The sequence below is a fragment of the Mytilus galloprovincialis genome, chromosome 6, assembly GCF_965363235.1.
Source record: "Mytilus galloprovincialis chromosome 6, xbMytGall1.hap1.1, whole genome shotgun sequence".
NCBI classification, from domain to species: Eukaryota; Metazoa; Mollusca; class Bivalvia; order Mytilida; family Mytilidae; genus Mytilus; species Mytilus galloprovincialis.
Window position 1 is genome coordinate 92,116,585 of NC_134843.1, and position 21,181 is coordinate 92,137,765.

The 21,181-nt window shown below is 31.6% G+C and overlaps 2 protein-coding genes across 2 annotated transcripts in view; one reads left to right on the plus strand and one right to left on the minus strand.

Moving 5' to 3' along the window:
* Positions 1-10,031, minus strand: part of LOC143080712 (NEDD4-like E3 ubiquitin-protein ligase WWP1) — a 30,331-nt gene extending 20,300 nt beyond the window's left edge. The window contains exons 1-4 of the mRNA XM_076256708.1: positions 9,945-10,031; positions 5,156-5,240; positions 1,408-1,555; positions 889-1,013 (exon numbers count right to left, since the gene is read on the minus strand). Of these exons, the coding sequence (XP_076112823.1) occupies positions 889-1,013; positions 1,408-1,555; positions 5,156-5,216 (334 nt within the window). The 5' untranslated portion in view covers positions 5,217-5,240; positions 9,945-10,031. The remainder of the gene's footprint in view (positions 1-888; positions 1,014-1,407; positions 1,556-5,155; positions 5,241-9,944) is intronic.
* A 151-nt stretch (positions 10,032-10,182) lies between these two features.
* On the plus strand, positions 10,183-19,942 carry LOC143080713 (RNA-binding protein NOB1-like). Its single transcript, XM_076256709.1, has 8 exons — positions 10,183-10,335; positions 13,119-13,251; positions 14,420-14,553; positions 16,586-16,657; positions 17,384-17,905; positions 18,370-18,467; positions 19,217-19,358; positions 19,644-19,942. The coding sequence occupies exons 1-8, from the start codon at positions 10,267-10,269 to the stop codon at positions 19,908-19,910; spliced, it is 1,437 nt and encodes a 478-aa protein (XP_076112824.1). The 5' UTR covers positions 10,183-10,266; the 3' UTR covers positions 19,911-19,942.
* The last annotated feature ends 1,239 nt before the right edge of the window (positions 19,943-21,181 follow it).

A 21,181-nucleotide genomic window follows, 5' to 3' on the forward strand; every position in this document is an offset into this window, starting at 1 on the left:
TATGTTAAAATGTCTGCCTGCAGGATATAAAATCTCTGGATGCAATCATTTTGCCATCTACAGTGCAGTCTGGTGTTTCCGTGCACCTAAGACTTATGACTTGACTTCATTCAACTGATAAAACCAATATTTGGATAATATTGTGTGAGCACATTCATAACATACTTTTATTTCATAAAATATTCTGTTTGTATGGTTTCACCCTGAAGATTTTGTGTATTGTGTGTCCAAAATTTGGGAAACACCTGTTCTGAGAGTTCCTCCAATGCCCGGTGATTTCGCGCATGCCTTAAAAAATAGCTTATTTTGAATAAAGGAAAGATTTTTTACTCCGAAATATAGCTGAATTTGAACCAAAAACACTGCTAAGGATGCAGAGCAAAAATTATTTCAATTTGATATAAATCTGACTTAAATAAAACAAATATTATCTGATGATGTTATTTTTTTAATGGAAGTTGGCCAAATATTGTAAATCACGGGATTGCCGTAATTCTTTATCTCTTGAACTTATCAATGTTATTCTTTTTTATCTCTTCGGAAGCCTAAAACAATAACAAGAACGATTCAATTTGTGTTACTGTGTTGATATGACGAAATCAGCTAATGCACAGTATCATCGGCCACTGGGGACTCCACTGTACATGTTTTCTTGATTCAAATATTTTTACCTAAACTGTGTAGTGTTTATAGATTCGTCTAGAGTAAATTTCTGGTCATGATAAAAGATACGAAACTCTAATGGAAAGAAAACACAATATCTCCAATGATTCTATACACAAAAAGAATTTTTTCTAGAGATGGTCTAAAAAATTCCTCATTGAGAAGAAGAAAAATGCCTTGCACTCTCTATACTGTACAATGTAAAGCCTTAATTAATGTACTTACATTTGCCCCGATTTTCTAGAAGTATTCCATGTAACTCCACTGATGCAGTACCGACCAAAGTAGCTGCTCTGAATGTGTTGTTGCTAAAAACTTTTATATCTAACTTGGAATAAGGTGTCACCAACCTGTCAATGAAAATATATATTTTCTTTAACTAAAAACACGAAAAAGGCTGATGTGTACATATAAACATGATAAACTACTATTCAAATTAAGGACCTCTTACTATGAATGGACAAAATAAAACAGACATCTCAGAATGTGTTTAAAAAGGCAGTTGTATCATCTTTATCATTTAGGATTACAAAATAGACTCTGAATTATTTTTATAAATAGTAATACTGTAAAAACAAGATCTCAACGCATAAAACTTTCATGCAAGAGGAAAGTGCATGCATCAACAGTTAGTTTGGACTGTACATCATACTAGTTGCACTCTCTCTGTTCTGTCAACTGTTTACATGAAGGATAAGTTCTTGTTTTATATGTGATCACAACCAATGTTTTATTATAGCTTACAAAGTAAAATCTTCATCCCATTTTGGTGTTAGTGTTTTCTTTAAGATTTCTGTTTTCCTTGGAGGCTGACTATCAACACTTATTTCTGCATAGGGATCGGGTTTGGAAGGAACAAGTCCACCAACTGTTGAAAGCTTTGATGATAAAACTGTTAAGAGAAATTAAAAAAAAGAATGTAAAAAGTATAAAAAATAATCATCTGTCATTATGGTAATCTATAAGACATGTACATGTATCTACTATGTTGCTGACCCAAAGAGGCATTGTCTCAAAAAAAATATTCTAACATAAATTAAAAAAATACCTCAATTAATCAAAATTACAGTTAAAACCTATCATAGCGATAAATTCAAAGATATTGCCCAATCAATCAAAGTTACAGTTCAAGCCTTAATTATGTACACATTACCTAATCAATCCAAAATTACAGTTCAAAAGATAAATAAGATATTTCACAGTAATAACTTTTGTTTAATACATTTCTCATAAAATACATAAATAATGGCATTTTAACTGGATGCTACAATATTTTCATACCATTAAACTTAGGCTTATCTTAAGTGCAACAAGGTTTCCTTTAAAGCTTCTTTTGTCCTGTATGTTTGTATTTTGAATAAAATATATGAATTACAATAAATTTCCATTTAAATGTAATCAATGACAAGATTGCTATGTTCATACCTATATTTCAATTACTGATTGATTATCAATAAATATGATGTACAACTAATGTGAAAGCTGTAAGAACCTATTCATTAACTATTTATAAAAGGAATTAATTATTCATTTTTAATATACATTATAGACTATAACAATCTCTTTCACAAGAATTGACTTAACTTAATTTGTTTTAGGACTATTATTTTATTTATTTATTTTTGAGAAAAGGGGGGGGGGACTTTTTGTTGTTATCCTCCTTATGCATCTTATGAACTTAAGAAATGATTTTTACTATGTATATATTAAAATCAATGTTTGTGATGCAGGAAATCAAAATACAATGAAACTGCTCATTACATTAGCTTGACATGATCATGTTTAATCAGTGTAAGAATGTTTGACATTTGCAGACTCTAGACACAATAGCCAATATTCATGATATTTTATTGGAAAAGGGTGTTCATCTTTCAGTTGGTGTAAAAAGAGTCACTAGTAAATGCAATCTAATGCGGTATGCATGTCAATTTTAAATTCAATGATCCTGATGATTGAACAAAAATCAAAACAGAATTACTCTTTTCTCGTTTTTTATATAGATTAGACCGTTGGTTTTCCCGTTTGAATGGTTTTACACTAGTAATTTTGGGGCCCTTTAAAGCTTTTTGTTCGGTGTGAGCCAAGGCTGAAGGCCGTACATTGACTTATAATGGTTTACTTTTATAAATTGTTATTTGGATGGAGAGTTGTCTCATTGGCACTCACACCACATCTTCCTATATCTATTTTGTACTTCGGTAATGAGCTAATAAGCTATTGTACAACATGTACAGCTCTATGTAAATTTGTGTCCTTAACTTCATTTTAACAATTGTTTCCATTGATATTGCACATAGACCCCCATACTTGAATTATATATTCAATGAAATATTATTGAGACTTGACATTGTGTCAACCGTGAACATGGAAACAATATTTATGTTATAAGAAACAACCCTAAAGAAAGAACATCAAATCTAAATTTTCAAAAAGAACATATTTGAGTATTGAGAGTCTTTTTCTATAGGTTTGAGCTGATCAAGAATTTTTCTCAAAATATTGACAATGGAAGCACTTGACTTAATTATAATTGAAAGCATATATATACTTGACACAGTACAATATATATACTTGGCACAGTACAATGTATCACTAGTTAACAAAACATATCTTGGAAGACTGCAATACATTGCTGTGCATATAAACATGATAAATGATTAAATTTAAGTTGAAAATCTCTATGATCCAGATTTTACTACCAATATGTCTTAAACTCAAAGTTAACAATGATCCCTATTACATGCAAATTGGGCCAAGATCACATACACCTTGCCAGATGGACATTTTCACCTTACAATGCAATCATTCCATCCATAATCATTTTTTTTTATTTCTTATAAAATCATGAAAAAGAGGTCATGGACAGCAGATCTAGACATATAGAAAGAAACTTGAACAGAAGGCATCTGTATGCAAAATATGAAAGCATCCATTTCATCTACACTCTAAAATATAAAGTTTTATCACTGTCATACCTGCTGAATTACATTTAGTACTCTTTATGTTTTTCATTCTGTTATTTCATTAAAAACGAATATTCAATTTCAAAATATTTGTCAAAGACTATTTATTTGTATACTGATTTTCAATTAGCTGTCACAGCACCACTCTAAATGACAGTTTAAGACATAAATGTGGAAACTCTGACATTAAAGTCACTTTAATCATATGGTTATTTTATTCTCAAGGCCAAAAATGAAACAAAATGACATGTTGTTTAAAAGGAATCCCAAAAGGATACAACTGCATGGTCTTCATGGTCTTAACAAGTGAAACTGTGAGCTACTGCTCACTGATGATACACCCGCCGCAAGTGGATAATTTTAATAGTGTAAAAATATGCAAGTGTTCGGTAAACAGGAACATGAGAAGGTTGTTGAGTGATGAATCTGAAAACGCATCACACGGTATAGCTGACTTGTATAAATCCTGAAACCAAATTTCAGAAATCCTTGTATTGTAGTTCCTGAGAAAAATGTGACGGAAATTTTCAACTTGGTTATCATGTGTAAAATAGTACTTGTAAGTGTTCAGTAAACAGGAAGTTGTTGAGAGTGATGAATCTGAAAACGCATCACACGGTATAGCATACTTATATAAACCTTGAAACAAAATTTCAGAAATCCTTGTATTGTAGTTCCTGAGAAAAATGTGACGGAAATTTTCAACTTGGTTATCATGTGTAAAATAATACAAGTGTTCGGTAAACAGAAAGTTGTTGAGTGATGAATCTGAAAATGCATCACACGGTATAGCTGACTTGTATAAATCCTGAAACCAAATTTCAGAAATCCTTGTATTGTAGTTCCTGAGAAAAATGTGACGGAAATTTTCAACTTGGTTATTATGTGTAAAATAGTACAAGTGTTCAGTAAACAGGAAGTTGTTGAGTGATGAATCTGAAAATGCATCACACGGTATAGCATACTTATATAAACCTTGAAACAAAATTTCAGAAATCCTTGTATTGTAGTTCCTGAGAAAAATGTGACGAAAATTTTCAACTTGGTTATCATGTGTAAAATAATACAAGTGTTCGGTAAACAGGAAGTTGTCAAGTGATGAATCTGAAAAGGCATCAAACAGTGTAGCAGACTTATATAAACCCTGAAACCAAATTTCAAAAATCCTTTTATTGTAGTTCCTGAGAAAAATGCGACGAAAAATATTCATGGGACGGACGGACTGACGGAAGGACAGAGGTAAAACAGTATACCCCCCTTTTTTCAAAGCGGGGGTATAATAAAAACAAATTACTTTTCCTTTTATTCTCACCACTTCTCCCTATGATTCTGAGGCAGTGTTCTGGAGAAATATATCTTTTGATGCAATTGCATAAATTCACAACATTCTTTGTCAAAAGGCACCATGAGAATGATTTTTAACTGAATCACAATGTAAATTTTGTATCTACTCACTTGACTATTGTATATTTTGACAGATATATAATGTATATAGGGTCAGGCAAAAATACATAGTATAAAATATTTACCAGTTACTTGTAACTGTGAGAATTGAGCATTTCCTTGTGCTGCAGAGGCTGCTTCTCCCATTATTTGGAAGTCTCACATGTACACCTGTAATACAATTCATAATTTTAAAAATATGATCAAGAGACTTTCATTTGTAGATGCAGAAGGTCAGCATATGATATATATGGGTAACCAAGTTATAGAGAAAATTATTACCAATTTTCAATCATGAATGTCAAGAAACAGAGTAAAGTAGTTAGTTTTTTATTGCACTGTACAAGTAAATTTTTGTAAACATGAACACAGCTGATTTTCGATTTCAGCCTTTTTTGGGTCACTTAAGATTTGTAAGTTTTACTATGCTGTCTGTATATAGATACATGCAGGCCCTTTTCATTTGATTTTTATGCATTATACTTAAATAAATGTAGTTTGTGTGTTTTAATAATATAAATAGTTTCCTATGAAAATATTTTTTGGAACATACATGCAATTTGTTCTGGTTAATTGTAAACTCCAATACATCTGGCCAAAGATTGGAGTCTTATAACATGTCAGGGCTCACGCTACCAGGCGACTTGGGCGAAGAAGTCGCCTTCCCGACCGTCACGTCGCTTTCCCCGACCCCCAAAAGCGAAAACAAGTCCCCCTGTTCTTGACGATACTTGCTTTCAGTCGCTTCCGTCATCGGACATTTTCAATTTTTACCAACTTGATGAAACATCAATTTATTGATAATTAAAGAAATCCAGACATAATCGATTCATTATCTTTAGAAAAGAGGTTGAAGCATTGTCTTCGCAGTGTGTAGCAGGTTATTTGTTAAAAATACAACATTTTATCACTTCGTGCATTTCAGCAAGTTCCGGTGCTTGTTACTCGAAAACGTACATCAACCTAAATTTCGGCGGCAAAATAAGTTTGTTACTTCATTTAAACGTGATAAAAGTTGCCTCCAGTAAATGTTTAATCCATTTATTGCATTAAAAACGTCATGTTCCTTTCCAAATAACTTGTCAAACATCGTTTATTTTTGTAAATTTTCTTGCATTCGTCCGCCATTGACCGATTTCTAAACTACGGATCTGAACCGTACCAGCTATGACCAAAATCCGTACTTTTACAATAATTACTACGGACGCACGGATGGAACAGCTGACAGAAGAATATTGATCCCAAAGGGAAAAATTACGCATTCAACACGCATTAAGAGACTTTTGGTTACATCTAATTGATTGGTGTATATAATTCCCTATATTTTTTATGGATTATTTCAAACTATTATGGCCCAGCTTAATAACTTTTATATTTTTTTATGAGAAACACTGAATTTCATACACAAGATAATTTTTAATTAAATTGTAATTGATATATTATAATTTCTTTACATTTTTTAAAATATTTTTTTTTTTTTTAGTGCTAGATATATAGTTGGTAGTTTCTCACAAGAACCTTAGTAAAACTTAAACAACTTTTAATTTCAAATGTTACTTTAATTGTAATTTTTGACTCAGATATGAATTGAACAATATAAAAAGAACATTATTTACATATGGCCCTTTATACTATTGTAAAATCCAAACATTGTAGCGCACTGCACGAATGAGCACTTCTCTTTCAAATCTCACCACTTCTCCCTATCAGTTTCAAAAAGAGAAGTCACTTCTCCCTATAATTCTGAAGTAGTGTGAGCCCTGCATGTGTGACAATGCAACAGACAACTTTCGAGTTCGATGCATTTCTGTCAAAAACATCATGTGTGCTTTTAGGGGCCTTGTCACTTCAGTTCCCATGTTGAGCAATTGGTTGGAAAACTATGATTCTATCTTGCACGAATTATTCGGCAAATTGGATTTTATAATTGACAATCAGCACTGCTGTCATTAGGGAATTGTGATTAAGTACCTACAGAACAAACATTATTTCTAGTTTATCTGGCACAATGACGATCACTAAGAAGCTTGATGAACATTAATAGTGCAGGGATACAGCCGATCCCCTCTATCTGGTAAATCACGTCATAAAGACATGCATAATTGACGAGTTTTTTTCCGGAGACAGACAAACTTGAAAGTGGTCTATTTATATCATAGATATAGAAAGATGAGGTGTGAGTGCCAATGAGGCAACTCTCCATCCAAATAACAATTTATAAAAGTAAACCATTATACATGTTATAGGTCAATATGTAATCAACTTTTCCTTATCAATAAATATTTTTTTCTGTTCCAAGATCATGAAAATATTGTCCTTAAAACATTGTAAACATGGTAAAACCATAATTCAAAATATTCTTTAATGTATTATTTACTTATTATCAAAATATGATTAATAGGAGATGTAGCTATTGAGAGTATACAAAATCAATGGGACAACAATGCTGACTACATGTACAAGTAAAAGACAATGAAAGAAAGTCATTTAAGGTCCATATATATGCATGTACATGCATGATATTTGTAGTCTCCACCATTAACATCTGTCTAGTTCTTTCCACATTCAACATGTTCAAAGCACATTCTAATTTTCATGGTGAGGTTTTCCCTCATGTTTAATTTGTGTAAATCTAAATACAATCCCTTATACTTATCCATACTTTTAAATAAACTTATGGTAAAAGGAAACTTATTCAACACTAAATCTATTTGATGTTGGATGTGCACTGGTTGATATTTTCCCTGTATTTAGTCTAAGATATATGATATTTTCATTAGTAGATACATGTATGTACAATGTATTTGGACTTTGAACTAGCTTTCAGTAACATGAGCAGGGCTCACACTACTTCAGAATTATAGGGAGAAGTGACTTCTCTTTTTGAAACTGATAGGGAGAAGTGGTGAGATTTGAAAGAGAAGTGCTCATTCGCGCGGTGCGCTACAATGTTTGGATTTTACAATAGTATAAAGGGCCATATGTAAATAATGTTCTTTTTATATTGTCATTGATTGTTCAATTCATACCTGAGTAAAAAAATTACAATTAAAGTAACATTTGAAATTAAAAGTTGTTTAAGTTTTACTAAGGTTCTTGTGAGAAACTACCAACTAAAAATCTAGCACTAAAAAAAATTAATTTTATTTTAAAAAATGTAAAGAAATTATAATTTATCAATTACTATTTAATTAAAAATTATCTTGTGTATGAAATTCAGTGTTTCTCATAAAAAAATATAAAAGTTATTAAGCTGGGCAATAATATATTGATATTAGTATAATAGTCTCAGAGTTAAGCAACTTTAATCAATAGTTTGAAACTAAAAAATATAGGGAATTATATACACCAATCAATTAGATGTAACCAAAAGTCTCTTAATGCATGTGGAATATGTAATTTTTCCCTTTGGGATCAATATTCTTTGGTCAGCTGTTCCATCCGTGCGTCCGTAGTAATTATTGTAAAAGTACGGATTTCGGTCATAGCTGGTCCGGTTCAGATCCGTAGTTTAGAAATCGGTCAATGGCGGACGAATGCAAGAAAATTTACAAAAATAAACGATGTTTGACAAGTTATTTGGAAAGGAACATGACGTTTTTAATGCAATAAATGGATTAAACATTTACTGGAGGCAACTTTTATCACGTTTAAATGAAGTAACAAACTTATTTTGCCGCCGAAATTTAGGTTGATGTACGTTTTCGAGTAACAAGCACCGGAACTTGCGGAAATGCAAGAAGTGATAAAAAGTTGTATTTTTATCAAATAACCTGCTACACATTGCGAAGACAATGCTTCAACCTCTTTTCTAAAGATAATGAATCGTTTATGTCTGAATTTCTTTAATTATCAATAGAAAATTGATGTTTCATCAACTTGGTAAAAATTGAAAATGTCCGATGACGGAAGCGACTGAAAGCGAGTATCGTCAAGAACAGGGCGACTTGTTTTCGCTTTTGGGGGTCGGGGAAAGCGAAGTGACGGTCGGGAAGGCGACTTCTTCGCCCAAGTCGCCTAGTAGCGTGAGCCCTGCATGAGTACTCTCAAATGAGGGGTTGTCACTCATTTGATTCGTTCCCCATTTGGCGGGTTGTCTCCAACTTGTTATTTAAGGCTACAGGAACATTGAAAAATGTGCTCGTCCAAATGTGCTTGCATATTTCCACACAAAAAATAACTAGTCTTGCAAGTTGAATGAAAAATAACCAATATCTGATTTGATTGTTCTTTGATTTTACATCACTGGACCTAATGACATTTGCACAACTTACTCTTAAGATGTGCCACATAAACTATTTTGTTGTGATGCATGATATAATAATTTACTGGAGAACATTATTTTTCCTTCAAAAGACATGTCACTGATCATGTTGATAGATAACGCTGTATTTTTATACATAAAAATGATCAAGCAATCTTTAGATTTTAAATTTTAAACTGTACAACTATACCTTTGAAATCATGATATTTCAAAATGAGAATGTCTTATAATCTATCTTACCTATGTAATTATAATTCTTGTGAAATATGTGACTATGTCACATGATGTAATTAAAAGAGCTTTCAAAACCATGAAAACAGTCTATACTGAATAGTTTTAACTTTATTTATTAAATAGTCATGTTAATAAATGATCATATGGTGCATGTCCAATGATTAACAGATAATACGTTTAAGACAACCTTTTACATAAAATATTAAAGTCGTGTGTAAAGCAGGATGTTGTTAAGTTTGCTGTGACAACTTTGACGATTTGCTATGTTTTCTTTTTTTCAATTGAAATATTTGATATATTTTTTAAACACAACTTTTTGATATGTGTGAGAATTTGTATTGGGGCATCCCTGCAGAGCGCATTTTGACAATATTGACCTGTATTTGGTTACGAACGAGCACTGTCAAAACAGTTTGATGTCCACCATTTCTTATTGGTCATGTGATTAATGACGTCGAAAGTTGTTATACTCATTTGTGTTTTCATAAGCTTTACAAAATATTCTATACTTTTTCCTAATTTCTGTGCTTTAAAATAAATGATTATTGCAATAAATATCTTTTTTTGCTATTTTTTTTTCTATTAAGATATTTTGTAAAAAAAAATAAAATCATATAAACGCTTTAAAGTAAGGCAAATAATCTGTATCAGAATAGTTGCCTTTTGACATTGAATCTCATGTGGACAGCAAATTGAGAAATGTCACAAAAAAGTGTAAAGCATGTGATAGCCGATGCTGGGGCTTTCATACGAAATGCCCCATTACAGGTACAAACAATTCACAATTACCATTTATTGATATCTACCAGGATGTTTGTTTTTTTCAACTTCACACATGTATGCTAAAGTACTAGTGAAGTGCCTTTTTTTATACCCCCTGACTAAGAGTTGTACTATAGTATATAGCCTTACCTCTGACGGTTAAAGTCTCCTCAAGCCTTATAGTACTGTTTAATATACTGGACAATATTAGTATTTGGACCACAAGTGTATGACTGTCATGCCATATGGGTATACTCATAGTCATACATACCATATCAGGTATAAATATCATATTAGTTTAAACATAGGCACTGGCTACGGTTACATGGAAATGTAACAATAATAAAAATATTATTGTTACATTGGAGACTAAATGCCAGAATGCAAAGTCGGATAAGGAACCGATTAATTACGAATGTTACAATAATTATTGAGGCTACGGTTATATTGCGTTTTTGTTACATGAAAAACAGCAATGTATGCTCGATTTATTAAACTTAAATCTTCTATAGTTTTGTTGCCTTAATCTTGCATATGTACGAAATAATACTTGTAATAATGATAAATAATAAATATTATCGATTAACAAATGGTGTTTAAATTGGGTTTTTTAACGTATAAATGGTCACGTTTGGTGTTTTAAAGATACTACTTTAGATAAGTAGTGCCAAAGGCGAAAATATAGTCCAATGGTTTGTTGTTGAGAACTCGGGCTGAGAAAAGTGTTCACTTTAAGTATTTAACTGCACACCTACTCGTATTACTGTCATTATACTTTAATTTGCACAATGGATGAAGAGATTCCTGTGACCAATTTTGTTTTGGGTGAAAAATTTAAAACTTGGGATTCGTTTGAAACAAAACTGAAACAATATCAAGACACAAATTTCATTCAACTATACAAACGCAGTTCTAAAAAAATTTATTCATCTATAGCAAAGTTTGCTAACTGTGAAGTAAAATACTGTGAACTTCAGTATACATGTATCCACGGAGGACGTTATTTCGTTTCAAAATCAGATGGAGCTCGTCCAAACCAAAGGAAAGTTATTTTAAACCTTTAAGCGAATATCAATGGGTCATAATATTCATGCGAGATTTTAATTACATTCATAATTCAAAGTTTGAATTGACACAGACCAAGTGTCCAACTTTTTCTCTCCATCTTCCAACGACATATTTGCTACATCTACATCATTTAAATGCAAAGGGTCTAACACCTATTACGCAAGTTAGTTAAGTCATTCAATATGGTGCTCATTAAAAACAATTTTGTATGTGAAATTAAAATCAAATGTTTGTTTTGTGACTAGCTATGCCAAATAGCATTCAAGAACAGCCTCACATCTTCTTTAACTGAGTAGTTTAATGAATGTAGTATGTATGCCTCTGCCTCTTAGCTTGGAACTCTCTTGCCTCGTTTTTGTTGTGAAATTTTAAAACGGGATATCGCAGAATGGAACTGTACAGTATGTGATACGGACGTTCACAGTGCGGCATCACTGGTGTGTGATGGCTGCTTGGAGTGGTTTCACCAAAAATGTGTCGGACTTAGAAATGCTCCAAAAACCACTTACTGGATATGTAGAAAATGTCATTGCAAATAAATAATTAAAGAATTTATATTTAATAATTGTATGTATTGTAAATATAAAATAAATGTCTTCAGTTTTTATTATCTAGTACATTTTGATAGACCCATCGTATATTGCTGTTTTTCATGTAACAATAACGCAATGTAACCGTAGCCTCAGTAATTATTGTTACATTCGTAATTAATCGGTTCCTTACCAGACTTTGCATTCCGGCATTTAGTCTCCAATGTAAAAATAATATTTTTATTATTGTTACATTTCCATGTAACCGTAGCCAGTGCCTTAAACATATTTATTTATATAGTGGATTGGGAAATAAGTTTTGCAACTTTCCGCCTAAATATCATATGCGTTTTAGTATCCATCTGGTTATTAATGGGCAAAAAGTTGATGAGTACTTTCACTACATAGGTATATTTCAAGAAAATGTAGCTTCCTTCACAAAGAATAGAAAATCTAAAAACTCTTAATCAGGTTGGGAACAACCTCTAAAATGAAAGAAAACCTCTCAATGTACATACAATGTATATACAAATGTATGTAAAGACTATCCATTTACTGAACACATTAATCACAACAGAGCTAGGGTCAGAGTCAAACTGATGTTGCCATGTTGGTACAGCAGTTTAAAGAAGGGCATTTGCCCCTGAAATCCAGGATTTCTCAACTATTCCTGATTTCAGTCTAACTAAACCAGTCTGCACCAAAAACTTTTTCAACTACTAGTCCGAATACCAATATCCTGACATTTTTCTTATTGGTCCAAACAAATTTTTGCAAAAACTTACTAGTCCGAATGAAACTTTACTAGTCTGGGGCATCGGACTATTGGCTAACCATGCAGACTGCTAAACCTGCCACCCCATGGCCACTGGAAGTAGTTGTTTACTCAGTGAATATCAATATTAAACCTGATCATTAGTTATACAATCTAAACTAACTATTTTTAAAAGTTTTAGGGCTCTGAACTGTGAGTGTCAGAAACTGAAGAGAAGCTTACATGTACATATCCTGAAAACTAGTTTTATATATCATTAAAAAGCAATATAATTTCGCCTAGATCTAAATATTAACAGTTTTAGTTTAAGGATCAATAAGTCTGTTCAAAGAAAAATCAGATTTTAATTGACCCATATTTGTTTGTTTTGACTGATAAACTTGATGCCTAAAATAATTTATGTCTTTATTGAACAGAGCATTGGTGAGCACATTTACACAATACCAGAGGTGGTAAAGGAAATCAGGGATAAAGCTACACTTCAAAGATTACAAGTACTGCCATACAAACTAGAGTACAGAACTCCATCACAGGAAAGCTTACAGATTGGTAGGTATTATGTGGTATATTGATTTTGAATAGCTTCTTTTCCTTGAATTTACAGCATCCAAGTTTTAGTTTATCTCATTGAAATCCACTTTAGATAGAGTCTGAGTAAACAAATAAACATGTAGAATCAGGGAACACTGTTGCTCTGGAGAAGCCTATATACAAGCAGCATGCATGTAATAAAACAATTCTTTTATTGAACACATGTGATTTATAAAAGGCATTCAATAAAAATGTATTGACATAAAAATGTTTATACTTGTGTTTGGTTTCTCTTTCTCTGACTATACTTTGCCTCAATTTAATATTATGAAACTTATACATAATGCTTACTCCCACCAAACATGACTCAATTTCAAAGTTGGATAATGGCACTTTCACCTTTCTTGAGTTATTTCCCCTCACCCTCATGACTGGTAAATAGCTTAATTTGCCCTATTCATTGTATATTTGTAAGGGGATGCATATCTGTCACACGGACACCATACATGTATGTGTCACATGAACACATTCTTCTTTTTTTTTTATGTTTTAGAACAACTACTTTATTAGCTTCCAACCACAGGAATTTAAATGACCAATGACAAAATCATTTGAAATGAAGAAAAAAGGCCTAAAGTGGTACCAAATAATTTGACTAAAATTGAAATATTAAAGTGTCAAATAATAATGAACCACACACTTATTCTGAAAAAAATCATTGAATATCATTATGTTAGTGTTGACAAACATTAATATTAATCATTGAGACGGTAAAGATTTCCTTAACAATAAAATTTGATAAAAACTTTCATCTGATTTTTTCAGAGTAATATCCCTGTAACGTTATTTTCCATCAGAAACCTTTTGTTTGGATTAAATTACAAAAGTATGTTCTATTTAATGCAAGTCATGAATGCATTTGACTACATACACCATGTACACTACTTTACAAAAAAATATTTGAAGTAGTTGTCACATTTCATTCCTTAGCAATGTTAGTTATGTCCCTTGATTACTAAGTATATTAAAGAGAGATAGAAACCACTGAACATATTAAATTGTGCCATGCAAACCAATGTTTTGTTTTCTTCCATTTACAAATTGTTTGCTAAATGTGTTATGCTGTAAAGACAGCCCATCAGAGAATCTTTGACAGATCTGTGATTTTTTCACTATTTGTTTTTAGTTAGTAATTTTTCTAAGAAGACTGGTGATTATAAAAGTTTGTCAGCAGTTGATATCAAAGTTTTGGCCTTGACCTATCAGTTAGAAAAAGAACATGTTGGATCAGAGCATATCAAAACTGTTCCAGAAAGAAAGGTATTTATTGATTTAGATTTTTATCCCAGCTTTGTAATAATATTAGGATTCTTATTTCTAATTAAAACACAGATTTTAAAGTGTTTTTTAATAATTTTAAAGCTTTCCCTATAATTACAAAATCATCACTTACATACAAGACCACAATATCAGTGATTTTGCTAGCGCTCGTCACTTTCGTATTTTACGAAAGGGTTTTCTCATTGACGAAAGTATTTCAAATCAATTTCGTCACTTTAATTTTGAAAGTGTAAAAAAAATTTGGCAATAAAAACTATAAATCTACCTGTCTTCATGTTTTTGACAAGTTTATGACCTCCAGGTAATTAACATTTTCAACAGGTGTTACAACTAATCCGCTTATCGCCATCGGATGGGTCACCAATCCGTTAATTATCAATAAACCCCAATAATTGAATGACCATCATAATTATTTCCCCAGGAAGATCAGTCAGTCAGCATAATCGCCATTTCAACAACCTGGAGTATAGTTTCGTCATTTAATAAAAAATGTAACAACCCAGACAGTTCGCATTGAATTTCAATATTTCTTAAACGATCACAATCTGAAGTTCGTTTGTCGTAGATTCGTCATTCGAAGGCATTTTCGTCATATTTGATTTAAATTTTCATCAAAAACTTTCGGCAATTTCCATTTTAAAATAAAGAACTTTAATGTGTTTATTCAAAACTTTCACAAGTTAAACAGGTGCTTCCTGTATTGTGTTCTACGCATGCGTGAAAGTATTCCTTTGACTATTTATAGGTCTACATTAAAAACGTAAAATACGAAATCATTTAGAATCAATTTAACGAGAGAGACAAATATATATTTAAATCGAAAAATAATAATTTTCTAATGAATCCGGACTCGTTTTGAATTTATTATCCACGGCACGTGTCACTTCCCGTTTTCGTTTCATTTTAAAACCGAAAGTAGTAAACGTGATCTATTGTTGATTTGTTTACAGCCTCCTTTCAGTCATTATAATAGTTCCAAAAGGATTTTACATATTTCCAACTTGATAGAAATGATTTCCAAATATCGATTTAGACCTTATATAAGGATAATGATTAGGGAGTGAAATAATCATTGCAAGTTAGTTTCTGCTGTGATTCCTTGTTTTAAAAAAAAATAGAATCCAACTTTTGTTGATGAGGATGACCCCTGGAACAAACTGAAGAGAAATTGTGAACTAAATTTCTGGATTCCATGTCAGAATCTTTCATAATAATGGCCAATACAGTCAAATCATACAATAACTGCCAATCATGCTGGTGCCTCAATCCCTGAAAATCTGACAAAGTCAAAATCTGAAGCTAGTAATATACATCATTGGTTCCTTGCTTTTACACAAAATAAGGTTGATTTTAAAAGCGCGCAAAAGTGACTAAAGCCCTCAAAATCCTAGCTTAAACCCTGCACAATATCATCAGTAAAAGGATGTCAGACAAAACAGCTTATGAGACACTATCAACGTATTAATGTAATCTTTAAGATAGGAGTTATCTTCCTTTATATCCAATTGCAAAATGAATACAATCTTTACTTTTCAGTGCCCACAAGCACTTTAATTGTAAAGTTTGACACCTTCAAATTTTTTTTACATGATTTTAAATGTGGTGCTACCACTCATTGAAATTTTGTTTAAAAAGGAAGGAATATGATATATATATATATATATATATATATATAAGGATTATTTCAGCAAAACTAATTGTGGGATAGGTGCCACGGTTTTTGCAATTCAGAAAACTCATTAATTTTGATAAAATTGCAAAGAATAAGGTTTTAAAGTAATTCACCTGTTTGTATAACATGTATAACATGTATGACATAATAGCAATTAGAACATTTCAAATTTTTAGTGAAACAACTCCTTTGTTAACTTTAAAAATTAAGTTCAATAATATGTTAATAGATGGATTTGCTGTAAAAATCATGAAATTAAGTTACATTGTAATATTCAATAATAGTGAAATGTAATGCAAATATAAACTAGCTTCATGTGATGATTTTTTTCTTTTCCAGATTGAATGGAATGCCACAACAAAGATGTTAGAGAAACCTACAGACATAGCAGGCTTTTATTTGTCTAAAACAGTAAGCAATGTTATTAGACAGCAGCAGTAGTCATATTTAACAAAGTTACTTCCTTTATATTTTCATCTGTACCCTCATTGTCCTAGACCACATGTAAATGTAACTAGGACTGGTATTTGATTTTATAATTATATATCTGAAGATCTAACATCATTCAAACCTTCTGTGTACAATATGTTGGTGTCTTCAAACTTGGGTATATTTATGAAATTAATAAAATAGGATGAGGTGTTCTTGAGAAGGGAAAGTGCATTTCTTTTTCTCTTAGATTTAATGTTATCTGGGATATATGAAGCTTGTTTGAGGAGATACAAGGAGAAAGCAATGAGATAAAAACTAGCATAGAGACCATTGCATGCAAAAGTTTTGGCAAAATAAGGTTCTCTGGGAGACTGAGAGATTAAAATGAGTCAAACCTATTAGATATTTTTGTGTCTGATCAAAGTCATGAATATTGTCAGGGGTTGTATTGTGTCATATTTTAATTTTTGGAATTAGCTGTACTTCTACTTAAAATTTGGATATTGAAATGATTCTGTATGTGATTTAAATGATTATGGATAGAATATAGCAAGGGCTAATAAAATGTAATAATTCTAAACGTTATACGTGTAGTATATTACTTCATTAACATGATCACTATTGGAACTTCTAGATATTTGTAACTGTTGATTTAACTGATTCCAAAGTTTACACTAGGTTTAAAACATAAATTTTCTTTTCCAGAAAAGTGCTAGTAACTCAAGAACAACATCAGTTTCTGAAAAATCAACACAGTCATGTCTTCCCAAAGAAAGTCTAGAACAGGAGTCCTGTGAAACCGTAAAGAGAAATAATGAATCAGATTTACAAAAAGAAAACAAAGAGTCAGATCATAACAAATTAAATCAAGAAAATTCTGAATCTGATTTAAAAGAAAATGTGACGGTACAAATCAAAGATGCAAAAGACATTGATAATTCAGATTTATCAGAAAACACAAATGTAAATGAGAATTTAGACAATGAACAGCTTACAGAGGAAGTGCAAGCATTTCCATCAGAAGGGGAGGTAATTCAAGGTAACATGTTAGAAGGTGATTCAGAGGAAGAAGATGACCTCAGTGACGAGGAAGAGAGTGATGATGATGATGACGATGGTTGGATAACACCACGTAATATACAGGAAGTTAAACAGAAGATGGGAGAAGTACCCTCAGAAGAAGCTGATGTCACAGTCGGATGTCTCACCATGGACTTTGCAATCCAGGTTGGCAAATTACAGTATACATATATGGTGTAATAGAAAACAAAGTCCATGTATGAAAAATTATAATATGAATTAGAAATACATTGATACATATCTTAAAAGTGTACATCAATACCAATATTAAAAGAGGGGAAAGTAAATAAATACAAAACTTTTTTGCTTAGGGGCCAGTTGAAGCTCACCTCCAGGTGCAGGATTTTCTCGCTGTGTTGAAGACCCATTGGTGGCCTTTGGCTGTTTTCTGCTACTTGGTCAGGTCATTGTCTCTTTGATTTCCATTTCCATTTCCATTCTCAAATCTAAATATTAATAAAATTTGATATAGATATTTTGGACAATACATGTCCTTCATCAATACTATATTATTTAATTTGTTCTATGTATAAATATGATTTAATTTATCACATGCTTCACTGTTTGTATTTATTTGGTTCTATTAACATATGGTTGTTTATATATTTCAGAATGTTTTAATTCAGATGGGACTGAATGTTATATCAGTCGATGGCCTTTTGATAAAAAGGGCAAAAAGTTATGTACTTAGATGCAGTGCTTGTATGAAGTAAGTGTAGTGCAGTAAAATAAAAGATTTTGTAGATGATTTTTTCATAACAAATAACTGTTTTGTTTCCACAAATTGTTAAAAAAGCAAGTTAGAACGCAAAACTACAATTAAAACAGAAGCACTATACACATGACAACTGCGAAGTACCAACAAAATCATTAGTTTTCAGAAAGATAAAAAAAAACTTGTTTTAATTACATTTGAAGCACTTTAATCACACAATTTTATTAAACGGTCCAGTGTTCTCAGATATTTCATAAATAATCCTGGTAAACATGGAAATTTGAAATACCATCTTGTATGTAAAAATTATAGCACAATCTGTAAGAAAAATCAATTCAGATAGCATCACATTCAATATATATATATCGCATCACATTAACATGATACTAAAAGGCTCTGGGGAGAACACTGAAACCATACAATAAACTCCTTTTATAGATTAGTTTGTTGTTGATAAATAAAATAATGGCTTCTTCCATCAGAAACCATGAGTCTCAAACAAATCACTCCAGAGGTAATTAATTATATTACCCCAAAATGGGAACTAAAAAATAATTTCTTTTAAAATGTGTCTGTAAGACTTGCATCCTCCAGCTTGAGAAAGCATGCTAGTTTGAGCATTATGCTAGAAATTGGCATTTGTATGCTAAGACAATATTAATATTAAAGGTTTTATCAGTTAGAACCAAAACGCCAACACAAATTATAATGTTACACAGTGCATAATTGTTTGATATTTACAGGGTGACTACCAATGTGATGAAAGAGTTCTGTCCCTTTTGTGGTAACAATGCATTAAGAAAGGTTTCCATGATAGTGGAAGAAGATGGCAGTATAAGATATTTTCTATCCAGACGGAAACCTGCAAACACCCGAGGTTTGAAGGTAAAATATTACCCTTTTAAGTTTGAAAAAGGAAAGTTAAAATATTGTTAAGGTTGAACCTATGTTTATTTCTAAATTAAAGGTGGGATTCTTTTTACTTGACCATATTAGCAGTGCCAACATTGTAAATTAATTTTTAATTCAAGTTTGACCGTTCTGCCTTTTCTGTAATTAAAATTGAAGAATTTCAAAGTAAGTCTACTTATATAGCTCTGCATGTATATCAAAGTCTTTAAAACACTGAAATAATTTAAATTTTAACAATAAATTCCAATATCTTTTTAGTATGCATTGCCGCTTCCAAAGGGAGGTAAGCATTCCCAGAATCCTATATTGTGTGCTGATCAACCATTTCCACAGCAGAGAACAACAAAAAAGTCCAAGCAGAAGCTTGACGTGTTTGACCCAGATTATGTGGCAGGGTATTCCCCCTTTGGTGTTACTGACATTACTAGTAGAGCCTCACAGCTGGGAATCAGAAATGGGAGAACTGGACAGTTTAACAAGCGAAATCCTAATGAAGGCAGGAAAAATTATGGACGGAGAAAATAAAAAAAAATATATCATTAAAATATTTACCTTAAGTTTGGTATTATAGTTAATTCTTACTTCTAAGGGTGTAATATAAGCCTGTATTATGAGTTTTGTCGTAGGGAAAAAAAATTGAGATTCAAATAATATTCTTTAACATTCACCTTTAATCACCATCATGAATATGTTAATATGACAGAAGCACATAGATTTGCTCTCATTATTCTTATTTATATCGAAATTGGAAAATAGATCTTAATAGTAATATTGTCGGAGGGTCTATTTCCGGTTCAAATCAATGTTTTTTCCACAATGGATCTCGGAGTTATCTCATAGATTCAATGCAATGAATACATGCATGTGGATTTATAATCAAATAGTGAAAACCCTAAACACAAGAGATATTTTACTATGGTCTTAACCCCTTTGTTCTTACCAGAGCAGTCATCAGATTTGTAAATTGATTGTATCATATTCCCTATCTTGATATTTTTCACAGTAGCCTTGATTCACAAGGCAGTTTATGTAGGCATAGCAATAGCCACTAACCAAGGCAAACAGTTTATTCCTTTATATAGGAAGCAGTTTAAGCACAGTCTTTTACCATAACAGTAAAAACATTATCATTTGTATTGCCATTCACTCAAAAACATATGAAATGAAAGACACTTGACCATGATGGCCTCAATTCACATTTTAAGTTTAGTTGTTTAGAATAATTTATGAGTAAGGCCATACGAGCAGCTGCCGTCATGATCAATTAATTCACACCATCACCTTTCATTTACCTTGCTATTTTTTCATGTCTGCAACAATAAATAAATTTGTATGTCAGATAATATAAGCAATAGGTCAACTATATTTGGTGTAAAAAATGATTGTAACATCTGACCTTGACCTCATTTTCTAGGTTCAGTGGTCAATGTTGGGATTTAGTGGTTTTGTGTTTCTCAGATTCTATAATCAATAGAACAGCCTTATTTGATTTATGGTATGTTTGTATGATTTATATGTCTGTATGACTGGTTTCATCGGACCTGACCTTTATTTATAGATAAAAGAAGAAGTGGTATTTTTTAAATGCAAGCTTTTAGCTATTAATTGGAAAATAGAATACTTCTGTTACATACAATGCACATGTATTGGGTACTAGCATCATTAAGGCATGCTTAGTTACTGAAATCTTCACAATTTTAGCATTTGAGTTAATTTTTAGAAGGTTCCCGTCTGAAACCGAAGTGGCCGCATTTTTGTTCATCCTTTATATTTAAATGTAAGTCGATTTGATGATA